Source organism: Mercenaria mercenaria, chromosome 19, assembly GCF_021730395.1.
Source record: "Mercenaria mercenaria strain notata chromosome 19, MADL_Memer_1, whole genome shotgun sequence".
NCBI classification, from domain to species: domain Eukaryota; kingdom Metazoa; phylum Mollusca; class Bivalvia; order Venerida; family Veneridae; genus Mercenaria; species Mercenaria mercenaria.
Window position 1 is genome coordinate 15,896,224 of NC_069379.1, and position 24,263 is coordinate 15,920,486.

General features: G+C 36.7%; 1 protein-coding gene and 1 long non-coding RNA gene across 2 annotated transcripts in view; both read right to left on the reverse strand.

Moving 5' to 3' along the window:
• Nucleotides 1-598: 598 nt before the first annotated feature.
• LOC123542935 (uncharacterized) overlaps nt 599-24,263 on the reverse strand; it is a 29,025-nt gene continuing 5,360 nt past the window's right edge. The window contains exons 3-17 of the mRNA XM_053530903.1: nt 20,663-20,875; nt 19,877-20,025; nt 19,107-19,215; nt 17,653-17,810; nt 17,241-17,366; nt 10,986-11,097; nt 9,804-9,967; nt 9,233-9,334; nt 7,794-7,868; nt 6,309-6,432; nt 5,230-5,345; nt 3,304-3,486; nt 2,626-2,725; nt 2,032-2,123; nt 599-1,046 (exon numbers count right to left, since the gene is read on the reverse strand). Coding sequence (XP_053386878.1) covers nt 2,041-2,123; nt 2,626-2,725; nt 3,304-3,486; nt 5,230-5,345; nt 6,309-6,432; nt 7,794-7,868; nt 9,233-9,334; nt 9,804-9,967; nt 10,986-11,097; nt 17,241-17,366; nt 17,653-17,810; nt 19,107-19,215; nt 19,877-20,025; nt 20,663-20,875 — 1,814 coding nt within the window. The 3' untranslated portion in view covers nt 599-1,046; nt 2,032-2,040. The remainder of the gene's footprint in view (nt 1,047-2,031; nt 2,124-2,625; nt 2,726-3,303; nt 3,487-5,229; nt 5,346-6,308; nt 6,433-7,793; nt 7,869-9,232; nt 9,335-9,803; nt 9,968-10,985; nt 11,098-17,240; nt 17,367-17,652; nt 17,811-19,106; nt 19,216-19,876; nt 20,026-20,662; nt 20,876-24,263) is intronic.
• On the reverse strand, nt 12,254-15,970 carry LOC128550895 (uncharacterized). The gene is made up of 3 exons (XR_008368532.1): nt 15,608-15,970; nt 14,561-14,743; nt 12,254-13,250 (listed from the first exon to the last, which is right to left on the reverse strand). It is a non-coding gene; the product is annotated as an uncharacterized LOC128550895 (long non-coding RNA).

The window sequence follows — 24,263 nt, forward strand, 5'->3', positions numbered from 1 at the left end:
TTCAGAAATACATGAAATATATGAAATTCTGAGATTTCTCAAATGTTTCTTTTTCTTTGATTTTTTTTTTTACAAACAAAACAACAAGTTTTACAATATGTCTGGCCAATGAAAAGCAAAGATTTAAAACCAATGCAGAAATTTGTTGGGTACTTTTATCTGGGGAACACATTTTCTAAAACAGAAGTTTTAGTGTTTCAGTCAGCGAGGCGCAGAAAGGGAATCAAAATAGTAAAAATAATAATAAACAAATTTAAATGAAAATGATATATAAATTTTAATGATAAACTATGCGATAAAACAGTTATAATATGTAGTGCTCGTGTGTTACCAGGATATATCAGAGCTAGGGGTACATCTCGTTATTTTTCTCTTCACATATCTGTCTCGGCCTACCGGCCTCGACGATATGTGCAGAGAAAAATACCCTCGATGTACCCCTAGCTCTGATATATCCTGGTAACACACTCTCACACATACTATAACTATTACTTATCATTTCATCATCAAAATTTCTTCGTTCATTACCATGGCCAAGTCAAGTCGACCAATGTCTTCTATACTTAATTTCAAAGACTATTTTTGTGTTATACATGTATTCCTTATCTTTCGAATTTCCGTTGTAATTCTGGTGTTTTATTGAGACGATATTAATTAAATTCATCGGATAAGAGAACACGGCCTTCCAAAGGCTCACCAAACACAACAGTAGATCTAGATTTGAAACCGTTTTAAATTCCAAGTCGGTTTAAATAATGGTTATATACAAATATCCCTTTGCAGAGCCCTGTAGGTTGGTAGAATACATAGCAATTGTGTTCAGTGTACGTCATATAGTTATGCCACACTAAGCAAAATCTCTGACGTCATGCCACACTAAATAAAATCTCTGACGTCATTTATTATTAGATTCAAATCTGCTACTCATGAATAGTTTGCTGTTTTTCCTATGCCATCTGTGAAGCATAAGTCTGTTCAATAAAGTTTTTTTCCTTAAAATTTATTTTAATTTCCTCTCTGTTACGCACCCTACCGGTAACATCGGACTGAAATGTAAAAAAAAAAAGAAATAAGTTCTTCAAATTTCTAATGGACTGGTCCATCATTCAATTTGGACAATAGATCTACCATTCGTTATTTGACGGGGTGTTTAATGAAAACTTACTGACTGAATATTTACATTCACTATATAGTTTGTGTGGAAAGAAAAATGCATTTATTTTCGTTTCAATAACATTGGTGTAATAATATCAAGGAGGGTCCTTTCTGCGAGATTGCACACGCATTGTGACATCATTCACAAAACACATTTACAAAATGGCGTCTTTTGAAAAATTCTTTAAAAACTGAACACTAAAGTTTGAAACTTTAAAAAAGAACATTCATCTATAGATAAAACAAAATAATAGAAAAATCTATAGATAAAACAAAATAATAGAAAAATCTATTTCAGATGGTAAAGATAAAAAGCGAATCGACATTTGGATTTTCACTGGATTTAACGATATTTTAAATAAAAACAAGGAATTAATTTTTTTTATCGGAAGGCAAATTACAATTGAACGTGGGCGTATCTCTTTAGGCCGTTCTGTCAAGATGAAGAAAAGATCGATACTCTGGCATCTACATTTGGTTTACTATTCCTCATTGGCAGCAAGTCACGTATATTTGGAAAGCATGAAAAACAAACCATTTATTTTTTTGTAGCAAGCTACTGTAAAAATATAAATTTACGTATTGACTGTGTTGTAGAATTCATACGTCTATTAAACTGATATGAATTCGCATACTTCGCTGAATTTTCCATATCACTTTGAAATATTAAATTTAATGTCCAAAAGAAAAAAATGCTTCACACGATATAGTCGGCCAGTGAGAATTTTTCTTCTACTTTTCGACAGTTTTTCTTCAGCGTGATTTTAGCTTTTTCTGCGAGAATATTCCCTAGTGGACAAAACCTGTTTCATGGTAAGTAATCTTGCTATATATATAAATATAAATATAAGTTTTGACCTCTCTGATAATACATACCAAAACAGTCTATTTGAAGAAAAAGTATGCAAACACAATTCCCATGGCAGCACCAAGTATCGGCATTGAGATGCCCACTCCAGCCATTGGGCCTACAAAATAAACATATTTCGATTATCTGCATACATTATTTTGTGAACAAGTCGGCTTGCAAGACTTCCAAAAAATTTCTGTTAAGACAGTATTTTTTTCGCGAGAGCAAATTCTGTCAACTGTTTTCCATAACGTAATAAATTAATAATGCTTAATTCTGTAAATCACCAAATTCGTGACACAGTGATAAAAACTGGTTACATATTGTACTTAGCCAGGCCTACAAGGGTCGTAACCAATTATATTTCCTTTGCTACTCACCAGGGCCGTTTCCTGTCAAAGTTTGTTATATCATATACCAGTACCAGGGCTTTTTGTAAAGCAATGTTTTTGCCATAAAAGTTTTGTTGATAATATTCAAGCTTTGTACACAGGTCACAGTCAAATGTGTACATGAAATCAGTACAAGTTTTGTATGTATTTACCAGGGCCACAATCGGTAAAGGTTTTGTATATAACTTACCAGGGCAGTATCCGGTAAAAGTTTTGTGTATAACTTACCAGGGCCGTATCCAGTCTGTTTTTGGTTTTGAATAGTTGTCGTTACATTCATATACGTAATTTCTATGATGCTGTTAGACTGGGCAATTAAAGGTTTGACCTGCAATATACCATGAAACATATAAGTCTCTATGTATGATGATGTTTGTTTAAAAGTTTTACCAGGTGTTTGCGTTTTCTTATAGTTTTTACTTACAACATACATATGTTTTATAGCCATATGATCTGTCTGCAATTTAGTACTGAGTTTTTTTAACTAAAAGGTATATTCATGCATACCCTCCACAACGCCCACCCCTTCCCTTAACACACACATGCATATGTGACTTTAAAAAAACCTGTGTTACAGTAGCATATTATCACTCTGCAGAAGTAAAACACCAAAAAAAAAACAACATCTTTTTATAAATTAAAATATGTTCTGTAAAATTTTACTGGGTAATTGTACTGTAACATCCTGCACTACAAAACTTACTTATACATCCTTAAAGCCATCCTTTGCCACGCTCATTCATAAACTTTGAGAAGTAATTTGATATAAAATTAAATATTCAACCTGTTCACTAAAAGTCGCTGTATGCAGCATTGTTGACAACGTTGACGTTTCTTATTCAATTAAATACTTCACAACCTTATGATTTACTGACACATGTAAACTTCTAAAAATAGATTACTTACATTTGTGAAAGCAGCGCCACCTAGCGTCACAATAAACTGGTTATTTTGTATCGTGCTGGCGAGAGTGTTGGCAGCAAAATCCAATGACACCTCTTGATATGTTTTTGACTTTTTGACATCTCCTATGCTTGGAGCAACATCCAAAATTTCAAATGTCACAACGATATTGTCGGCGATGAAAACCTACGAATTACAGACAGAAAATAATATGATAAATTTAACTAATACATTAACTTTTATCTGTTGTTTTTGCGAGACAATTGGGTGGCATGTCTGTAATTATTGCAGTAATGTTTAATTATATGTTTGCGACACGGGTGGATGTCGCACCTGTAATATCATTGCGGTAGCATTAATCTGTAGGTTTGCAACACGGATCATGGATGTCACACGTACGGGTTACCTATAGGTTTGCGACACGGATGAGTGCCACGCCTGTAATTGCAGTTAAGTTTACTCTAGTTTTGCGACACGGAATGGTTTCTCACCTGTAATATTATTGCAAGAACTTTTCCTGTAGGTTTACGACACGGGTGGGTGTCCCACCTGTAATTATTGCAGTAATGATCATCTACTGGTTTGTGACAAGAATGGGTGTCAAACCTATAATTATTGCAATAACATTTACCTGTAGTGTAATTATTTCAGTAATATTCGCTTACAGGTTTGCGACAAGAATGGGTGTCACACTTGTAATCATTGTAATAACATTTTACCTGCAGGTTTGCGACACGGATGGGTGTCAAACTTCTAATCATTGCAATAACGTTTACCTGCAGGTTTGCGACAAGAATGGGTGTCAAACTTGTAATCATTGTAATAACATTTACCGGTAGGTTTGCGACATGGATGGGTGTCAAACTTGTTATCATTGTAATAACATTTACCGGTAGGTTTGCGACAAGAATGGGTGTCAAACTTGTAATCATTGTAATAACATTTACCGGTAGGTTTGCGACATGGATGGGTGTCAAACTTGTAATCATTGTAATAACGTTTTACCTGCAGATTTGCGACACGGTTGGGCGTCAAATTTGTAATCAATTGTAATAACATTTACCTGCATGGGTGTCAAACTTGTAATCATTGTTATAACATTTAACCGTATATTTGCGACATGGATGGATGTCAAACTTGTAATCAATTGTAATAACATTTACCTGCATGGTCGTCAACTTTGTAATCATTGTAATAACATTTACCTGTAGGTTTGCGACATGGATGGGTGTCAAACTTGTAATCAATTGTAATAACGTTTTACCTGCAGATTCGCGACACGGTTGGGCGTCAAACTTGTAATCAATTGTAATAACATTTACCTGCATGGACGTCAACTTTGTAATCATTGTAATAACATTTACCTGTATGTTTGCGACATGGATGGGTGTCAAACTTGTATTCATTGTAATAACGTTTTACCTGCAGATTTGCGACACGGTTAGGTGTCAAACTTGTAATCAATTGTAATAACATTTACCTGCATGGCCGTCAACTTTGTAATCATTGTAATAACATTTACCTGTAGGTTTGCGACACGGTTAGGCGTCAAACTTGTAATCAATTGTAATAACAATTACCTGCAAGGTCGTCAACTTTGTAATCAATTGTAATAGCATTTACCTACATGGGTGTCAAACTTGTACTCATGATAATATCATTTACCTGTAGGTTTGCGACACGGATGGGCGTCAAACTAGTAATCATTGTAATAACATTTACCTACATGTTTTCGACAAAAATTGGTGTACTTATTGTAAGAACATTTTACCTGCAGGTTTGCAATAAGAACGTGTGCCATACCTATAATTATTGTAATAACATATGCCTGTACTTTTGCGTCACATCCGTAATTATTTCAGTAATGTTCGCTTTCAGGTTGCGACAAGAATGGGCGTTACACTTGTAATCATTGTAATAACATTTTACCTGTAGGTTTGCGACACGGATGGGTGTTACACCTGTAGCAGATATAACTGACTGTAGGACATAATATTTAAATGGTTCAACACTCGTGCTGATCTTAGCTTTCGTCGCATTAGTCACTGAAAGAAAATATTCAAAAGTGAATATTAAGAAATGCAATTTGGCATTTTTTTCAACAATTAGGTTATAGACATGTGAATAGAGTTAAAAGTCACACTGTCTTTCTCAGTTCTCCGTTTTACCGTTTTACCATGCACTCCATTTTGCATAACAAGGTTAGGTCACTCATTATATCACTAGGTTTAGTTATAAACATTTGAGCCGTGCCATGAGAAAACCACCATAGTGGCTTTGCGACCAGCATGGATCCAGACCAGCCTGCGCATCCGCGCAGTCTGGTCAGGATCCATGCTGTTCGCTAACAGTTTCACCAATTCCAATAGGCTTTAAAAGCGAACAGCATGGAGCCTGACCAGACTGCGCGAATGCGCAGGCTGGTCTGGATCCATGCTGGTCGCAAACCCACTATGTTGATTTTCTCATGGCACGGCTCATTTGTCTAAGTCACAGACATAAGTACATAGATTCGACAGAATTAAGTTTGGAACTTGTGAGGCTGTTGTATGTTTGATCTGGTTGAACATGACTACATGTGGTTATAATTATTTTCTATTTTCATGTACTAGTATAAAAATTAATTAAAAAAAATCAGAATATCTAAAAATTACACAGAGCACACAATAATATCATTCAGCCACCAGGAAGTGAAAGAAACCATTTAATGATTTTGTTTGTTACTAAGTTTCATATGCTCAAAGAAGTGCATGGAAAAACTGTATAAATGTTAAGGGAAATCGCGTTCAAAAAGAATAAAATGTCCAAACGTGATTTTATCAAGAATATTTCATGCAGTTTTATGGATGGTCTTGGATAGTTCTTTTATCCTGAGTAGGTGGCATCAAACGTAGAGAAAGACCCATACCCCAAGACTATGAGTCTATGGAAATTCAACTAGTGACCTCTGACCTAAAAATAGTTCCTTAAGCATGCATCGCGAAATTATATTACAACTGAAATATTACCTTGCAGCATGAATTGAAACTTTCTCCTTTGGCCAAACTGATAGCAGCCGCTTATGTCGAATTTCAGAAGATCTGGTTTATTTTTCTTAAAATTGTAGATGTTATACTGGTAATATTGTCCGGACTGCAATCAAAATAAATGACGTCATTAAATAGATCACGTGGTTGTATCATATTTGGATTCGTTGTCGACAAACGAAATATTTATTGTCAGAATTTGACAATGTTGAGCTTTTTAATATTGTTTCTCAGAATGGAACACAATGTCATGTAAAGGATCTAAATCTAGATTGTACCCGGGATTAGACAGATACGTTTAATACGCGCTGTTTGCATGTGGATATTTGTGCCATACGACATGGTCCTAACAGGATTCCGTATGTTAGCCATATCTTTTCGGTTGAAAAATAACAGAATGAGTAGTACAGAATGTAATAAGCATATAGCACTGCCGAAAGAAATGAATGTGCTGGATCTATTTTTGTCCTCCTACATTTTATCATATAAAGCGAATACCTGCCGATAACAGGACGGTTCGTAAAACCTTGGGTTAATCAAAAAGATGCAGATTAATTTATGCCACATTTGCAGACACTTATATTCAGCACCTTAGATTACAAAATGTGTATCTTTACATACTCTCATTTTCAGCCTACTTTTAAAAATCACCAGTAACATTAAGAGTTAGGTCCATGTTTCGAAGAAAAAAGTTCGAACATCATCAAATCATAGAAAAAAAAGCATTGTTTTACATGAAAATTTAACAGCTTATAAAACACTTATATTCTTCTACAAAACCAATTGTCAATTTACTCATATATGTATTGAATTCCGGATAGGGACTGCATGATGGGGCCACACTTCTGGACAGTTCAGCGCCTTTAAAAACATTTTAAAAAACTGTTAGATGTCTTCGTTCTGATGCATTTGCAACAACGTACCAGTGTTTAAACTTAACATAACTAGGTAAAACATCGTTTTTGACAATTGTTTACATTTATTTCTTTACAAATGGCATTCTTTTTTAAAGGGGGACAACTCCTTTAGAATATTTTAAGTATCCAACTCTATGGGACAGAACAATAAAACATGTATTGCACAGATAAGTTGTTTTCAAGATGATGTTCGTTTTACTAAAAGATTATGTTGTTTTGTGATATACTGCTAAACCTTAATTAGAAACGACCTCTAGTGTGTTTCAAGTAAGTTTTACTCTCTTTTCACAATCGACCTCAAGCAGTGAAAGCAGTGAAAATAGCATGGACATTAGGTTAATGACACATGTGTCTTTTTGTAGACTGCGCTGGTTCGAACACTATTAAGACCACGACCTTGTCCTCTTTCAGGACTCCAGTGCTGGTGTTGCGAAAAGCAAAGTAGACGACAATACAGTTGAACTACCATCTACTAGAATCTTAAAAAAAATCAACGAAAAATTAATTTTGAAATCAAATATTACTTTTGCATATTAATTGGTATACTTACATTCGGGAAAGAAATTCTCATCTGTACCGGTAAATTACCGGATTCTGGTCCTGCATTTATCTCATTCCACTGAGTCTAAAAAAAGTGGAGAAGTTTAATATTTTACTCTTCTTTTCTATAATGAACTTGTCCACCTTTCAATTTGGACAGTACCATTAACTGTTAAAAGGGGTACATACCATAAAGATACTAACTGAATGGCGAACAATGCAGATCTTGATCAGACTGCGCGGATATGCAGGCTGATCATGATCTACATTGGTCGCAATATCAGAATCAACTGTGTACAGCATGTGAAGGGTTAATATCAAATGAATAGGGTTTTTATATATAGAACACGAAGTTTAAAGCCAGAGTTAATGAAAAATGAAATATTGACAAAATAGCAATCTGGACCGAATGCGACCTTATTAAACACATCTGTTACAGAACAAAGCAAAACGTTATTATCATATTCTTGTTTAATAGAATATTTGAGCTGGACCATGAGAAAACCAACATAGTTGCTTTGCGACCAGCATGGATCCAGACCAGCCTGCGCATCCGCGCAGTCTGATATGGATCCATGCTGTTCGCTAACGGTTTCCCTAATTGCAATAGGCTTTGAAAGCGAACAGCATGGATCCTGACCAGACTACACGGATGCGCAGGCTGGTCTGGATCCATGCTGGTCGTAAAGCCACTATGTTGGTTTTCTCATGGTGCGGCTCATTTAATTCATCCATTTCATCAATCTTTGACTTCTGAATCAGATTAAAACAACTATATATAAACAGTTAAATCTCGGTATCTTGAATTCTAATGGATCTAGATAACCTAAATTCGACTTAACATGATAGCTCTATTTTGTGCACGGTGTTTTCGGGACGGGACTTGAAATTGTTTTCGAGATTTCCGTAATTTGAGATAAGCGACTTCGAGATATCGAGAAGTTTCAATTATATATATAGTAGACAGAATTTATACACCACCACATTATACCAGACCAATTACGGCAAAGCGCCTAGCAGTACAAACGAACACGCACACGCCACAGCAAGTCCACTAACCCAATAAGATTAGTTTCGGTGCTGCTTTATATACGAGCCCGAATTAAACTACACATTCGTACTGGTTCAACATTTGCATATATATACTCAAATCTCTGTTTTCATGTCTCACAAATCAGTAGTGACATTTTAGTCTTTTTAACTGATTGGGACCAGAGAAGCTATATTTTCTCTCTCTGAAAGTGAACTGGATCTCGAGGATACACTGAATATATAGAGATATTTCACAAATCACATAAAGAGAAAAATGGAAATCGTCCTCTACCTTATTTCTTTCACATAGCTGACATTTATATGACTACCACAACATAAACGGAATGAGCTGAACTGAAATCAGTTTGGCTATTAAGAAATCGTCATCATTTACCAAAAAGGAACATCCGAACTTACCGTTGCGAAATACCATTCCCACGTGGAAGTGGTGGGGTTATTGAAGGGATAATCTGACCTCAATGCGACCCACGTATCACAGTCTATCCCGCGGTTATTTTTCTAGAATGAGATATTTGATAAATTATAAAAACGTATCATACGAAATGCTTTCGGATTGTTATATATATTACAAGGTAGTAAAAGTTATGGATTTGCTGAAAATGACTCATTTTTTATTCAATGCACAGACATCAAAGTAGAGATGTTTAAAGCTCACACGAACAAAAGGTAGCGTCGTAGGAATAATAAAATCAATACTGAATCAACAATATTATATAAACAAGATTTAGTGCTTTACTATAAGTTCTATATATACACCTAAAATTTACTGAGTTATTTTGAAATCATGCATGCAGGACAGAGGACTGTTTTTTAGAATAATTACTGGAAAATCATTTTGTGTCTACATCTTTGTAAGTCCGAATAAATGAAAGGCGTTAATAATTTAGAATTATGAAAAGCATGACAAAATCATCAGGAGTTGAGTCCCTTTAATATGATTTTTTTTTTCAAATTTAATTTTACTTACAACGCCTTCATAAGAAACATTGCTTTTAACGTCGAAATAGAAAAATTCTCTCGAGTTACGAATTCTGACTGTGTTGGGACCACTTGCTCGATCGTCAAAATCTGAACCCTCTATTGGACGGTAGCTGCAATTTCCACGCGCTCTGTCGGTAACATATGCGACACCTAAATTGAAAGAAATATCTCTAGATAATACGTAGTTGTTTTATTATATACCTATGCAATTTCTGTAAAACTCCGTATTGTACCTTTTATATTCTTCATTTTACATTTTGTATTGTATGCTACCGGACTACTTTCATTAATATGCATGACCTGACACAGTTCTATATGTAGCGCACATAAAAAGTTCACTTACTTCCATTTTAAAATCGAACATTGAAGATGCCATTCAACGGTCATTATAGCAGTAGTCAGATCTGGGATTTTGTATTCGGCTCTCGTAGATTTCGCAAAATCGGATCACACTCGACGCTTGCGCGCTCGTGCGATCCGATCTGGCAAAACTCCACACATCCCAGATCGAGTTACTGTTATCATAACCCTATTGTTTTACATGGATTAAATGGCTGTCTGATGAACATTGCTAACATCGGTAGGGGCGTAAAATTCATATCAGGAAGCCAGTTAACCGGCTTCCGGAAGGACGGTGCTTCTACCCAGGTGCCTGTCAGCGATGATTTATACACTGCTGGCCGTCTGGAGTCTTACTCCAACGTGAAAAGATCTACGTTTTGTTCCTTGAACAATATTTATATAAAATACATGGTTAAATTGCACATTCATAATTATAGTTTCGGATAATTTGGAGGACTAAGGAAATAATATATCATATTTTAACTTTCAAATTCTTAAACACTGTCGACTACACAACTGCCATATTTAACATAATTATACCACTATTGGTCTACTGGGAAATAGCGTGACTGATTGTGAAGCTTGCTAAAACGTTGCAAAGACGTACCTTCTGTTTGAAACAACTATTTTGGGATCTATTTCTACTATAAACTTACGGTAGGAGGCCAAAACTTGTCCGGAAAAGGCGACATATACGGACTTCACGTGTCATTTCTCGAAGGAAAGCCGCTCTTTTATGCGGTATAAAAGGAAAATTCTGTTTGAAAAAAAATCGCACAACTGTATATTAATAAGGGAGAAGTAGTTCCGGACCACAAGGACTTACCAGTATGAAAATCATGAACTTCAATTAGGTCATTCTTGCCATATGGAGAAAAATCACCATCCTGAGGTATGTACTCGTACATTACAAGCTTCTGAGAGTAGAAAAATGTCTCCTGTAAAGACAAAAGCTTCGTTTTAGTTTATACTAATTTATTTTAGCTCGATTGTGATGAAAGCTTATTCGAACTACTCTGAGTCCGCTTCCTGGAAAAAATAGTGCTGGTGTCATATGAGAAGTCATGGTCGTGACTCCAGTGGGGCCCGAACCCACGACCCCCAAGTCGTGAAATTGAAGAGAACTAAGCAAAAATTTATACACGTTATTATGACACATTATATCTGCCTGATACTTTTATTCTGATTTTACGTTCAAAAAGTATTATATAGCAACATGTGGGGTAGTATGTAAAGTAATGATACGTTGAACATATATCTCTCCTGAAGTTTTTATTGCATTATACATTCAGTGTCTACCAAATTTTATATTAAATGTCTTGATACTTTAAGAATAGTGGTGACGTACATTAAAGCTTTCAAAAAGGTGGCAGTTTACTTTGGTTTGGGGAAAACGTGTTACAAATATGAAGCAAAAACTATGGTATCCTGTTTAACTCATGCCTTGTGTTGTGCGTCGTGTTTTAGGTCGTCGCGCGACAATGTGACACACTACGTACCACCACGCGCGACAATTCGACACACAGCGTCACATCAATGTCACAATTGCGTGCGTTGAGCATCTTATCCCAATTTCACACGTCCTGTTGTGTCAACCGACGCGCGACCATGTTTCGCGAGGCTCGACACACGATACGACGGGCAACAATATGAAACAACATCGTCACATTAATGTTGCGCGTCGTGTTGCATTGTATGACATTGTATATATCACATTGTCGCCCGTCGTATCGTGTGCCGAGCGCCGTGTCGCATTGTCCTACATTGTTTTGTGTATCATTTCGTATTGTGGTGTTTCGTATTGCATGTCATGCCTCGAGTAGACTGTCGACATACAATATGACGCTTGACAATGCGACACCTGGCCCGACACAAGAGCTCAAGAGTTTCAAGACTTTATTTTATAAACAACCAGAAGGTCATAAGACCCATGAGGCAAAATTTACACGATAATATGGCGTACAATTAGTGCATATACATGAATTCTTGCATACCAGATGGGGATTTCCGGTGTTTTCACCGGTGCTAGAAAAACTCATCTTACACCCCAGGGTGTAAGATGAGTCACGCGCTTTAAATGACGTAAACACGGACTACTTTCGGAACTCCTTTTAATTCAACAAAACTACGTCATAGACGAGACAAAATTAAATAGAAATAAAAATAAAAAAGCATAATTATTTGTTCCTTCTCATTTAGCAATTAGTCAAAAAGTACAATTCAATATGAAAAAAAATGGAAAAGAGTAAACACTTATAAAATAAGCCATAACAATTTCCGTCAGCGTTTCATTGTTTACAAAACAAACATGTCTACTGTCAATACCATAAGAGAGTTCAAAATCGGGGACGTTGTCCAAATCGGGTCCGTAGGTGAAAAGGGGCGTATCATAGACATAATTAGGCCCTTAGGCACGTACTGCATGTACAAAGTACACATGTACTTTACTGGAGAGGTGAAAACTGCTGCAAGACATGAATTAGTAAAAGGGCTCCCTGATGATGATTTTCAAGCACTGTTCAATTGCTACAATCCCGACAAATTTGCCTGTGCTGGTTCATTAAAAACACAACCAGAGCAAGACTTAACACCTATTGCTAAAAATGTGCCCGCCACACTGCCTTGTCCACTGACAACTGATCATGATCCTTTCCAAGATTTTTATGACATTCTTCCCTTTGATGATGATTTTGGTATTTCAAATGATGTCAGCATTCAGGAAAAATGTTCAGACCAGAAAACACTACCTCAAGTACCTGGATCATCAGCAAATAATCAAAACAACCGCTTTGCACCCATGAGTTCAAATCCAAAAGCGTACAGAGAAAGTCTTAAAAACAAGCGTACTGAAGACAAGACACGTTCTAATGTTGCTTTAGTCGTGTCCTTTCTGTCCGAAAAGGGTGAAAACAGGCAGGTGCATTTTATTCCTCCTGCTGAGTTAGACACATATCTGCAGGAATTTGTAATTAGGGTCCGGCAGAAAAATGGTGAAGAGTATGAGCCATCTACAATCCGAGGCATGATCAGCAGTCTTGACCGGTAGGTATCTGGATGTTTATAGTGAATATACACTTAGTCCACATTCGCCCTAAAAGTATAAATAAAACTTTGTTTAAAATAGTAATTTACAACAATAACAGAATTTTTTTATCTATGTTTTTGGTTCAAAGCTGTTACTCAGGCATAAATTTACTTCCTCAAGAATCTTTCACCAGTTGGAGGTACCCTTACCCAGTTTAATTTCTATAAATTATAATGAAAGTGTCCGTCTTTCATTTTGGACAGTACCATTGACAGTTAAACAGGTGTTTACCTAAAAGATACTGACTGAATGGCGACCAGTGCAGATCTTGATCAGACTGCACAGATGTGCAGGCTGATCAAGATCTACACTGGTTGCAAAGTTGGAATAAGTCCTGTCCAGCATAACAAGGGTGAATGCTATATATTTCTTAAGAAAGGTTCGATATTTGACTAGATGATACCGACAGACAAAATGTATTGAAACACATGGTTTAATATAATGTTGTTGTTGTTTTTTTTTTTTTTTTTTTTTTTTTCTGAACTCACAAGAAAAAATCTACCCACAATGCAAAACATATATCTGTTCCACACATGTATCTGAATAATGTTCTGTGAAATCATTTAATTTCATGGGCATGAAATTTCGTGGGTTTGGTCAAACGGTGATTTCGTGGGCATATGAATTCGTGGATTTCAAATTTGAAACATAAAATGAATGGGAATTTTACTTGTTTGTTGGGATTAAATTATGTGGATTGACTCAACCACGATATCCGAAAATTAGTCCCCCACGAATATTAATGATTTCACAGAATATAGAAAAAAACATGTTTTAACAGAGACAAACATATTAGAATTCTTTACAAATACTGTTAAACAGGCACTTGCAAGAAAACAATTATCCGACATCCATCGCCAGAGGGAAAGAGTTTTCTTTATGCATGTCAACCCTAAGAAGCAAGGGCAAAGAACTAAAAAGAAAAGGCAAAGGTAACAGGGACCACGCAGCAGACACTTTAAGCGATGAGGAGTTAGATAAATTATATGCGACAGGTCAGTTAGGCAACCACTGTCCAGAATCACTCATCAATACAACTTGGTACAACAACACTTTGCATTTCGGAATACGAGGAGGTGGAACTGAGCACAGGCATGTATACAATTTCAACAAAAGCCATTCTGAATTATAAATTGTGGCTAAAGATGACTTCTGCCAGCTCTGGCAAAAACATACATATTGTGTACACGTAAATATTGGTTTCTGGCATATAAAATCAATTTTGCTATGACTTTATGATGATTTTGGTGTAAAAATGAAAACTGATTTTAAATAAATCAACTTTTCTCATTAAAAGATTTTTTGCTAACATTTACCTGAAACAACCAATTTATCCAGGCAACTGATGTGGGGTGATGTAAAGCTTGGATTTGACAGTGCCACTGGAACAGAGTACCTTGAGTATAATGAACGCCAGACAAAAACTCGCACTGGTATTGATCCGTCCAACATCCGCCGTCAAAAGCCAAGAATGTACGCAACAGGAACTGACAGATGCCCTGTGGAAACATATAAAGTCTATGCTAAACAAAGACCTGAAAACTTCTCTGGTAACTCTTTATACAACATGAAATGAATCATTTTAGGATCAAAATAACACAATATCAGATTTGCATCTAAGTTTTATTATCTGTTAGGATTTCTTATTTTCTTTTTAATTTTAACTGTTCAATAAAAGTTTATACTTCAAAACCTTAATTTTAAGCAGCCGCCTGACTTATGCTGGCTGTTAATAGCACATATATATTGATTAACCGGACAGACCCCATGCCACTTCTTTCTTTATTCTTTGGGCAGCAACTATTAACAATTCAAGTTGTGCTAATAAGAACACGGTGAGTTGTGTGTAGCAAGTCTAAATGGTCTTTAATTAGGGCTGGGACAATTTAAAAATTTTGAAACCGGTAAATCATTATGTACAATGAAATTGAATCGAACCGCCATATTGAAATATTGACGACCGTATGAAAGTACTTCCTGCAGATGACTTCACTTCGAGCAAATTTGCGAAATATATCGTTTGCAAGCAGTGTCATAGTGATTATTAATAAGTCATTACTATTTTGATATATTTCATTTTAATTATATATCACGCAGGCAAATCCGATATTATTATGTTGATTGATGTGTTTGAGCGGAAATATACTGCGGGTCTATGTGCTGATCAGAAAAAGTATGATTCCTAATGTTTTTAGAGAGCGATTTGCATTTTTGCAGAATGAAAAGTGATTTTACCTATAATCAAATCGGAAACGATTAACCAAGTAAGCGTCCCAGTCCTATGTTTAATAAAACCACACGGAAGTCAGTAAGATATTTTGAACTAGATCTATTATATTTTATATAAAATTATCATAACTTACCACTGTCAGTATTTCTTCTTTAGGAGATGAAGACCCATTTTACTTGGCTGTGGTCACACACACCAGAACACCTGCTGTCAAGGATCAATGGTTTCTACGTGGTCCGATTGGAAGGAATAAGCTTAACAACCTGCTTAAATCCATGGCTGCCAAAGCTGATTTGCCTGAGCTTCAGTTCGGAAAACGCATTACTAACACCTCTGTCCGAAAAAGGCTTTGTCAAAAACTACTTGAAAATGAAGTTCCAGACACACACGCCGTCCATGTGACAGGACACAAAAATGCCAGTTCACTGAATAACTATCGTGCTCTGACCAATGTCCAACAGAAATCCATTTCAAATCTCTTGGCAACGTCTTCAACAGCAAAATATCCAGACTAACACCGCTGTAAATTCAAGCAGTCAAAGTGTCTCTAACCACTCTGCCTTCGTGGCTCTGCCAGCAAATTGCGCTTTTAGCCTGTTTTCCAGCACAACTATAACTGGAGGCACCTTCAATATTACTTTGCAACAATCCAACGGCAATGAAAATAAATAACTGACCGTTGCTGACATGATAAATCCTTGTGTTAAAGATGTTTAGCCGTTTTCTGTTTGTTCTCGTTCAAGCAAATTTCACAAAGATGGCGACTTCAGTTGATAATGTGGATATCTAGGTCATCACATGTCGCCGATGTTAAATCTGTTCACAAATGACTTGTTATAATCAAAATGATGTTATGTATTTTTGAAAGGTTATAGATTTTTTTGTGTGTTTAAAACGTGTTTTATTTCAGCATATGTCGGAAATAAAGAGATGAAATATTTGGAATTATATTTCGTAACAAAGTGTTAAATCCCATCCTTTGAAAAGAGGCGCTTTACATATTATTGCGCATTATGAATGAATGCGTAAATTCATACGCTACTATAAAAATATAGTGCTTCGAAAATAATTCGTGTCAAATTCATACTAGTGTCTTTTTGCAGAATAGGGTATGCAAGAAAAAGAATCAATCACTGGTGGCGGGTAAAGATGGGAATATCCGGCACTCGGGTAACTGTTTAGGCGGTAACTCGGCTGGAAGCCTCGTTACCGCCTAAACAGTTACCCTCGTGCCGGATATTCCCATCTTTACCCGCGACCAGTGAAAGATTCTTATAGTGTTCAATATAGTTACAGAGTTGTAATAATATTTCCAAAATTCAAAATAGCAATTGCTAATGAAGACGATAGCACGATACAAAGGTGAGAATACGGCACGATGTCGTGTCACTTTGTCGTGCGTCGTATTATATTACATTGCCGTTGCGGCAAGTCGTACGTATTGGCGCGCTTAATGGCATGCGTTATGTCGCTTGTCGTGTGAAGACCTTAAACTAGACGAAAGATATACGACATGAGATTAAAAGGATTTTTTTTTTTTATACAACTAGCCTTTTATATTTATATGTTCGTTGCACGTATATTATCGGTACTTTATGTACGAGGATATAGCCGGTAAGAAATCGACCAAAACCAAACATGTAACTTTCGTTATCATTTTATGGCTCATTTGTACCATATGTTATCAACAGAATAGAACTAATTTCGTAAGTTACTTCAAATGCAGCATAACACAGTCATTTCTGTTCTATAGTGAATATATTTACCTTCATAAAGGAGAGTTTCAGGTTCACAGTATCAAGTATTTCCGTTGTGAAGGAGAATGCGTCGTTAGGAACAACTGGGAAATTCCGTGTCAACTTCCGGCCCGGACACTGCACACCAGAGGGTGTCTAAAGTGTAATAAAAGTACAATCATTTTGATTGTAAACTGATCAAATGATTGTAAACTGATCAACATATCAGTAAAATGGCGGGCAGAAATACTACTTCTCATATAAAAGTAAATTTGAAAAGCAGTCTTCGTTAACAGAGTAAGTCGACCGAAAGTACAAAATTATGAAACCATTTCTTTTTAAATTCTGATATTATAGTAGAAACATTGGCCTATCTCGAAAAAAAAAGTTATCAAAAGAAACTTGAACCTTACGTAATTTCAATGAAAGTAGGTTTCATTACCTCAAAAACTTGGTTTTCATCTGCGCTTAGGTATGGTCTGAAGTCAAAAAAGTTGTAGTAGTGTTCAAAATTGTGTTTCTTTTTTTGATAGGACACGCCTGTCACGTGGGCTTGCACTGGTACCCGGATTCCAACAGCCGAATTCCACGTATTCTGGGCTACAGATTATAAGAAAAATGTTTGATGTTATGTTTTAAGTGCTATGGCAAGCGTCTGAACCTGTATTTGAAGATTTCTAAAGACATCACGATTATTTTTTTTTTGAAAGATATTAGTGCATGAAATAATTACGGAAATCAGATAATGATTCTTTACATACTTAAGAATTGGGCAAAAACCGATTCTATTATCTTTCCTTGTTTATTGAGATCAACGCTATACACTGTTGTCTCCCTTCGACTGTCTAGCTAAATATCGATCACTATCGGATGTTTTTAGCGAGTGTTGAAGATCGTAACGGTTCGTATGAAACGTCTAAGTATATTTGGACACAACAACATTATTGTTTTTACATTGGCTTTGTAGTTATCAATATTTTAAGAAAACATGAATATCAGTTAAATTAGTCATTCCATAGCAAGCCCAAACGTCTTAGATGCTTGAGTGAATCAAGAAACATACTAAATTTCTATGTACATAACGTAATTTTCTCCGTAAGACGCGAATTAACTAGGGGATGAACGATGACGTCATAGTGGGTATCATACAGACGGAGTTAGTGTCATTAGAACAACAATGTTATAATTGTTCGTGTTTTTTACTTTTTTTGTCCTGTTTTCACGTTTTTATTTCCTTGTTTTTTTTACAAAGCTGCATTTATATAAAGTATTGAACCTTGCTTTTCTTATTACGGTACCAATGCAGGGCTTTTCCCCCGACCTATATAAATCTACCTAAAAAGGCAAAAAGTATGTTTCTTTAAAATTCCCAAATAAATGTTATCTTTTAGGAGTTTGACTGTTTTAAAATTTTGAAATAGTTTTTCTAGTTTGTATTATATAAAACAAAAGTCATCTGGTTGAATGCGGATGCATTCCAATCCATTAATGTCTACACAAAAGTATCTTTAGTAGAATTTGGTAATTTGCAAATTTTCCCAATTATGACAATTTTCCGAGAGCATTTTCCCAATTATGACAATTTTCCGGGAGCATTTTCCCAATTTCACTTGTGATTGTGGCGTTCCCAAAATTATGAGAAACGGCTTGCATTGAAGTACCAGCCCAGAAAAATACCGGCATAAATTTCTAGCTAGTAAAGTACTAGTCTAAAACTGTTTCACAGCGATATTTTCTAAACACAACGGTACCAGTCTATAACAAAATTGGCAAAAATTTCTACCCAGTGAAGTACCAGTCGAAACACTTTCGATGAAATTCTTACCATTGAAATACCAGTCTACAATAAAATCGGCAGTAATCTATCCTAATGTAGAAACAGTCGGGATTTCTTACCAGTGAAGTACCAGTCTACTATCATTGTTGCATCCATACTGGCCCAGTACTGGCAGGATCGCCACCAGTCCACCTGAATGTCTCGAACCACGGTCCTGCCCATGTACGTCTTCAAATGAAATGAAATAGTTTTGCCTTAAAAAAGTTATATATTCTCTGACTGTCAAATTGTACAGCTGTCTTAAACTAACACACCCAATTTCATTCAAAACAAAGGTTGTTTTCTTTTACCTTCTAGTCGTTGAAATTTTACCATGTTTTTCTTTTCCTTAAAATAAAGATACACATTCCTGCTTTAACTTGCTGTACTGGTAAACGTACAGTCTCATTACTTAAAAAGTAGTTTTGTCCTTTGAATCGAATAGGACATAAGAAGGTAAAACGATGGTGCTCATTGCAAACCTGGAGCGGTCTTCTGCGCATGTCCGGAAGTGATTATCAATTGGAACGCATGGTAGAAATACGCAAATCATTGCATGTCCGCACGCATTTAGTGTATAACATGAATAATATACTGGCTAAAGGTTATGGTTAGTATTACCATAGTTACAAAATATATACATTAGAGATACTTAATTTTCAAATCGCTAGAATCCGGTATGAGTATTTAATTTATCACCGGCACCCCAGGTCTGCAGTGAACCACATAATGTTCGTGAAAGATGAGCTTTTGATGTCTTTAACTGACATGCTAACTACCTTGCTCCATAAATTCACTGCATTCCGAAATGAATGTCTACTTTACCTCATGAAATGAAGAGATGTCATACCTCATTGATTCCTTTTCCTCCAAAGTGAAGAGCTCCCGCAGCACTAAAGATATGACCCGTACCTCCCGGGCCATTTTTGTTATAACCAAAAATATACCGCTGATCAGATGTACCCAGGTTTTTAACAAAGCACCGACCAGGCGTTGAATCTACAGAAGAGACAACGGCTCAGTAGAATTACATAATAGGTGCTAAAAAAATACATTCTACAACTATGAAATGGTTCTGTATTATCAAGTCTGCTCTATTCTGGGTTTAAAAGTAAGCCGCTTTAAAGGCTCTTTTTGCCATTGTTTTAAATGTGGCTGCCACATTTTCCGTTATGAATATAGAATACATTGATTTAATTTCTCGTTGAATCCTATTGTTTTGATAATTACTTTCTTTGCCATTTGTCCAAGGTCTGAATATTGCTGAATACCGGGTATATTAGAATGTTTTATTGAATCAATTGTTTTAATTGCCTCCCTTTATGGCTCTAACTATAACAGTTCATGTACAATATTAAAAGTAGTAATCTCCCTACCATTTAAGTAAGCATAAAATCTATTTGGAAAGTTGTTTCGTCTTCTTTTAAGATAAAAAATTAAAGCATTATGGACCTTTGAACTCTGCCTGTTACAACCGTGACATATCAGATTGCAAGCAGACGACAAGCATAAGACTCTTGTTACTATCGAGACCACCGTTATGGCGGTGAAAAAAAAGTATTTATTAAATTGGTGACCATTTATAACACCTGATCTTTTATGTTGGAAGAGATGTCAAGTACAAAAGTAACTGTACCAGGAACATCAGGGTAGAAGCCAATAAATTGGTTGTTGCCGTAGTCATACCAGGCGTCGATCCTTAAACTCATGTCTGTCTGACGTATGTACCCACGGTTGTTGACGTCATCAAAGTACTCGTGCACTAATTCGGTTTTATTTTGTAGCTTAAAAACTACCTCTACTCGACAGTGAAACTGGTTGGTAATGTTTGGCTTTGGTACAACAGGGGCTGAAATGGAGAACAACAAAAATCCGTTTTCTTTAGTTATCATTCGGATAATCGTCATTGTCATCACTATTTACATTATCACCGCCGTCTTTATCATCATTATCATCATCATCATCATCATCATCACTAAACAACAATTACAAGAACAACAAAATCAAAAACAAGTAGTAGCAGCGGTTCGGGTCAGTTTTGGAAAAACATTAAATTTTGGCATATTTCTTTACCATTACCGGCCTTCTACGGTGATGTAATATAAATATATTTTTGAAAAAAAAAATTTTTTTTTCATGTATTTTTCCAAACAATTGTGATATGACAACGTCGTACCACTGCCTCGATTTGTTTTCAAAAAAAGAAAAAGAAAACATTGCGACCACCCCAACCTGATCTGATGTGCCTTTTTATTGTACTTATTAAGAAAGCACATGCCTTCAGTATTCACTACAGTACTTCAGAATGGAAGAATATCGGGATAGATAAGTGTTATTTATGAAACCAAAACCTTGATATACATTCTCATCTCCAAACTCACCGTAGGTAGCTCTTGACTTATCTTGGATAGCCCTTGGCTTACCTTGGTTAACCCTTGACTTATCTTGAATAGGCCTAGACTTACCTTGGATAGCCTTTGACTTACCTTGAATAGCCCTTGACTTACATTGAATAGCCTTTAGCTTATCTTTTGTAGTTTTAGCTTACTTTGGGTAGACCTGGGCTTGCCATGGTTAGCCCTGACTTACCTTGGATAAGCCTAGACTTACCTTGGATAGCCCTTGACTTATCTTGGGTAGCCCTTGGCTTACCTCTGGTAGCCCTTGACTTACCTTGGGTAGCCCTTGACTAACCTTGGGTAGCCTTTGACTAACCTCGGGTAGCCCTTGACTTGCCTTGGATAGCGCTTGACTTACCTTGGGTAGCCCTTGACTTACCTTTGGCAGCCCTTGGCTTACCTTGAGTAGCCCTAGGTTAACCTTGGTTGACTTGCCTTGGGTAGCGCTTTACTTACCTTGGGTAGACCTTGACTTACCTCGAGTTCCCCCTTGGCTTGCCTCGGACAACCCTTGGTTTACCTTGGGTAGCCCTCGACTTACCTTGTGTAGCCTTTGACTTACCTCGAGTAGCCCTTGGCTTACCTTGGGTAGCGCTTGACTTGCCTTGTGTAGCCCTTGACTTATCTTGGGTAGCCCTTGACTTACCTTGGGTAGCCCTTGACTTGCCTTGGGTAGCCCTTGACTTACCTTGGGTAACCCTTTGCTTGTCTTGGATAGCCCTTGGCTTACCTTGGGTAGCCCTTGACTTGCCTTTTGTAGCCGTTGACTTGCCTTGGATAGCCCTTGGTTTGCCTTAGGTAGCCCTTGACTTGCCTTGGGCAGCCCTTGACTCGCCTTGGGTAACCCTTGACTTGCCTTGGATAGCCCTTGACTCGCCTTGGGTAGCCCTTGACTTACCTTGGGTAGCCCTTGACTTGCCTTGGGTAGCCATTGACTTACCTTTGGTAGCCCTTGACTTGCCTTGGGTAGCCGTTGACTTTCCTTGGGTAGCTCTTGGCTTGCCTTAGGTAGCCCTTGACTTGCCTTGGGTAGCCCTTGACTCGCCTTGGGTAACCCTTGACTTGCCTTGGATAGCCCTTGACTTGCCTTGGGTTGCCCTTGACTCGCCTTGGGTAACCCTTGACTTGCCTTGGATAGCCCTTGACTCGCCTTGGGTAGCCCTTGACTTATCTTGGGTAGCCCTTGACTTACCTTGGGTAGCCGTTGACTTGCCTTGGGTAGCCGTTGACTTTCCTTGGGTAGCCCTTGGCTTGCCTTAGGTAGCCCTTGGCTTACCTTTGGGTAGCCCTTGACTTCTCTGGGTAGCCCTTGACTTACCTTTTGGTAGCCCTTGACTTCTCTGGGTAGCCCTTGACTTACCTTTGGGTAGCCCTTGACTTCTCTGGGTAGCCCTTGACTTCTCTGGGTAGCCCTTGACTTACCTTTGGGTAGCCCTTGACTTCTCTGGGTAGCCCTTGTCTTACCTTTTGGTAGCCCTTGACTTCTCTGGGTAGCCCTTGACTTACCTTTGGGTAGCCCTTGACTTCTCTGGGTAGCCCTTGGCTTACCTTTGGGTAGCCCTTGACTTCTCTGGTATTTAAAAAATATGTATATTGCTTAACCGACAATGATTAAGTCTAAAACGAAACTTCGGGTATCTGGTGGTGAGGGCAAATCATAGAAGGTTATCGGACAGTGTTCGGGCCAAGAATATGCCGTTATTTTGCCTATATCATGAATGCATTCTACGTTATTTGAGCCCCTTAGAACAGAAGATATACCCATACTACACTCAACAAAATTCCTAATCGGTCAGTTTTTATTGTATCACTATTTTGTTAATAATGCATGTATTTACACGAAATTTCATGACATGGTCAGCTTTTAACGAGAATTTTCAAGAATTCTCTCCCTTAATCATTGACAACGTTAAAGCAATTCCCTTCAAACTGGTTTGTCTCCCTTACATTAGCTAAAGTCGTGTCATTCATGACCAAGTCAATAATTTTTTGCCACGTATTTTGCTTTGGGCAATACACGGAAATTAAACTCGCATATTACCCCATAGAAAGCAACAAAACATGTAGCTAGTTTTGATATAAATCAGGTTGTTTTATAGATTCATACAGAAATATTATTCTTATAAAGATATAAAACATTTCTGTAAAAAACAACAACAACAACAACATGATATTGCGAAATTCGTGTTGCTTCTGAAACTTTGAATCTCGCCAGAAAATAACGGCTAAACAATGAAATCCGAGGTTTATTTTATAAACCAGCTTTCCCACAAAACATATATAACAGTTTTCCTCGAGAAAAACAAAACTTGTGTGAAGATGAATGTATTCCCGTTTTGTTTGAAGTTCTTGTCTATATAACAGTACATTTGTTTAACTGTCATGCAGTCAGGTTTGCTCTTTAAAACATAATAAAATAAAGTAATAAACTAAGCAATACTGTATTTGACAGGCAATGGCAAAAAAGAAAAAACGAGCAATTTAACAATTTAAAAACCATACATGTTACATTAGCTGGCCTTTACCCTTACTATATACTGCAAGGTTTTCCACAGAAATCAAGGAAAGAAAGAATCTATTTAATCATGAATCAAGTTTCTATTTTTTTTCTTATCAGCATTGGTGTATGTTATATTTTTATTAGCCCTGATCCACTCTGTCTACTTATCTATAGTGTGTGAGTTACTTTTGTCTTGTATAATCAATGATATACATAAATCAAATATGCCATTCATGATATAGATATGTGTTTGTACTTATTATACCATTCAATTATGAAATCAAATTTATCCGTGTAAACTAGTCTTTAGCATGCTTTCCACGAACAAAACCGCGACA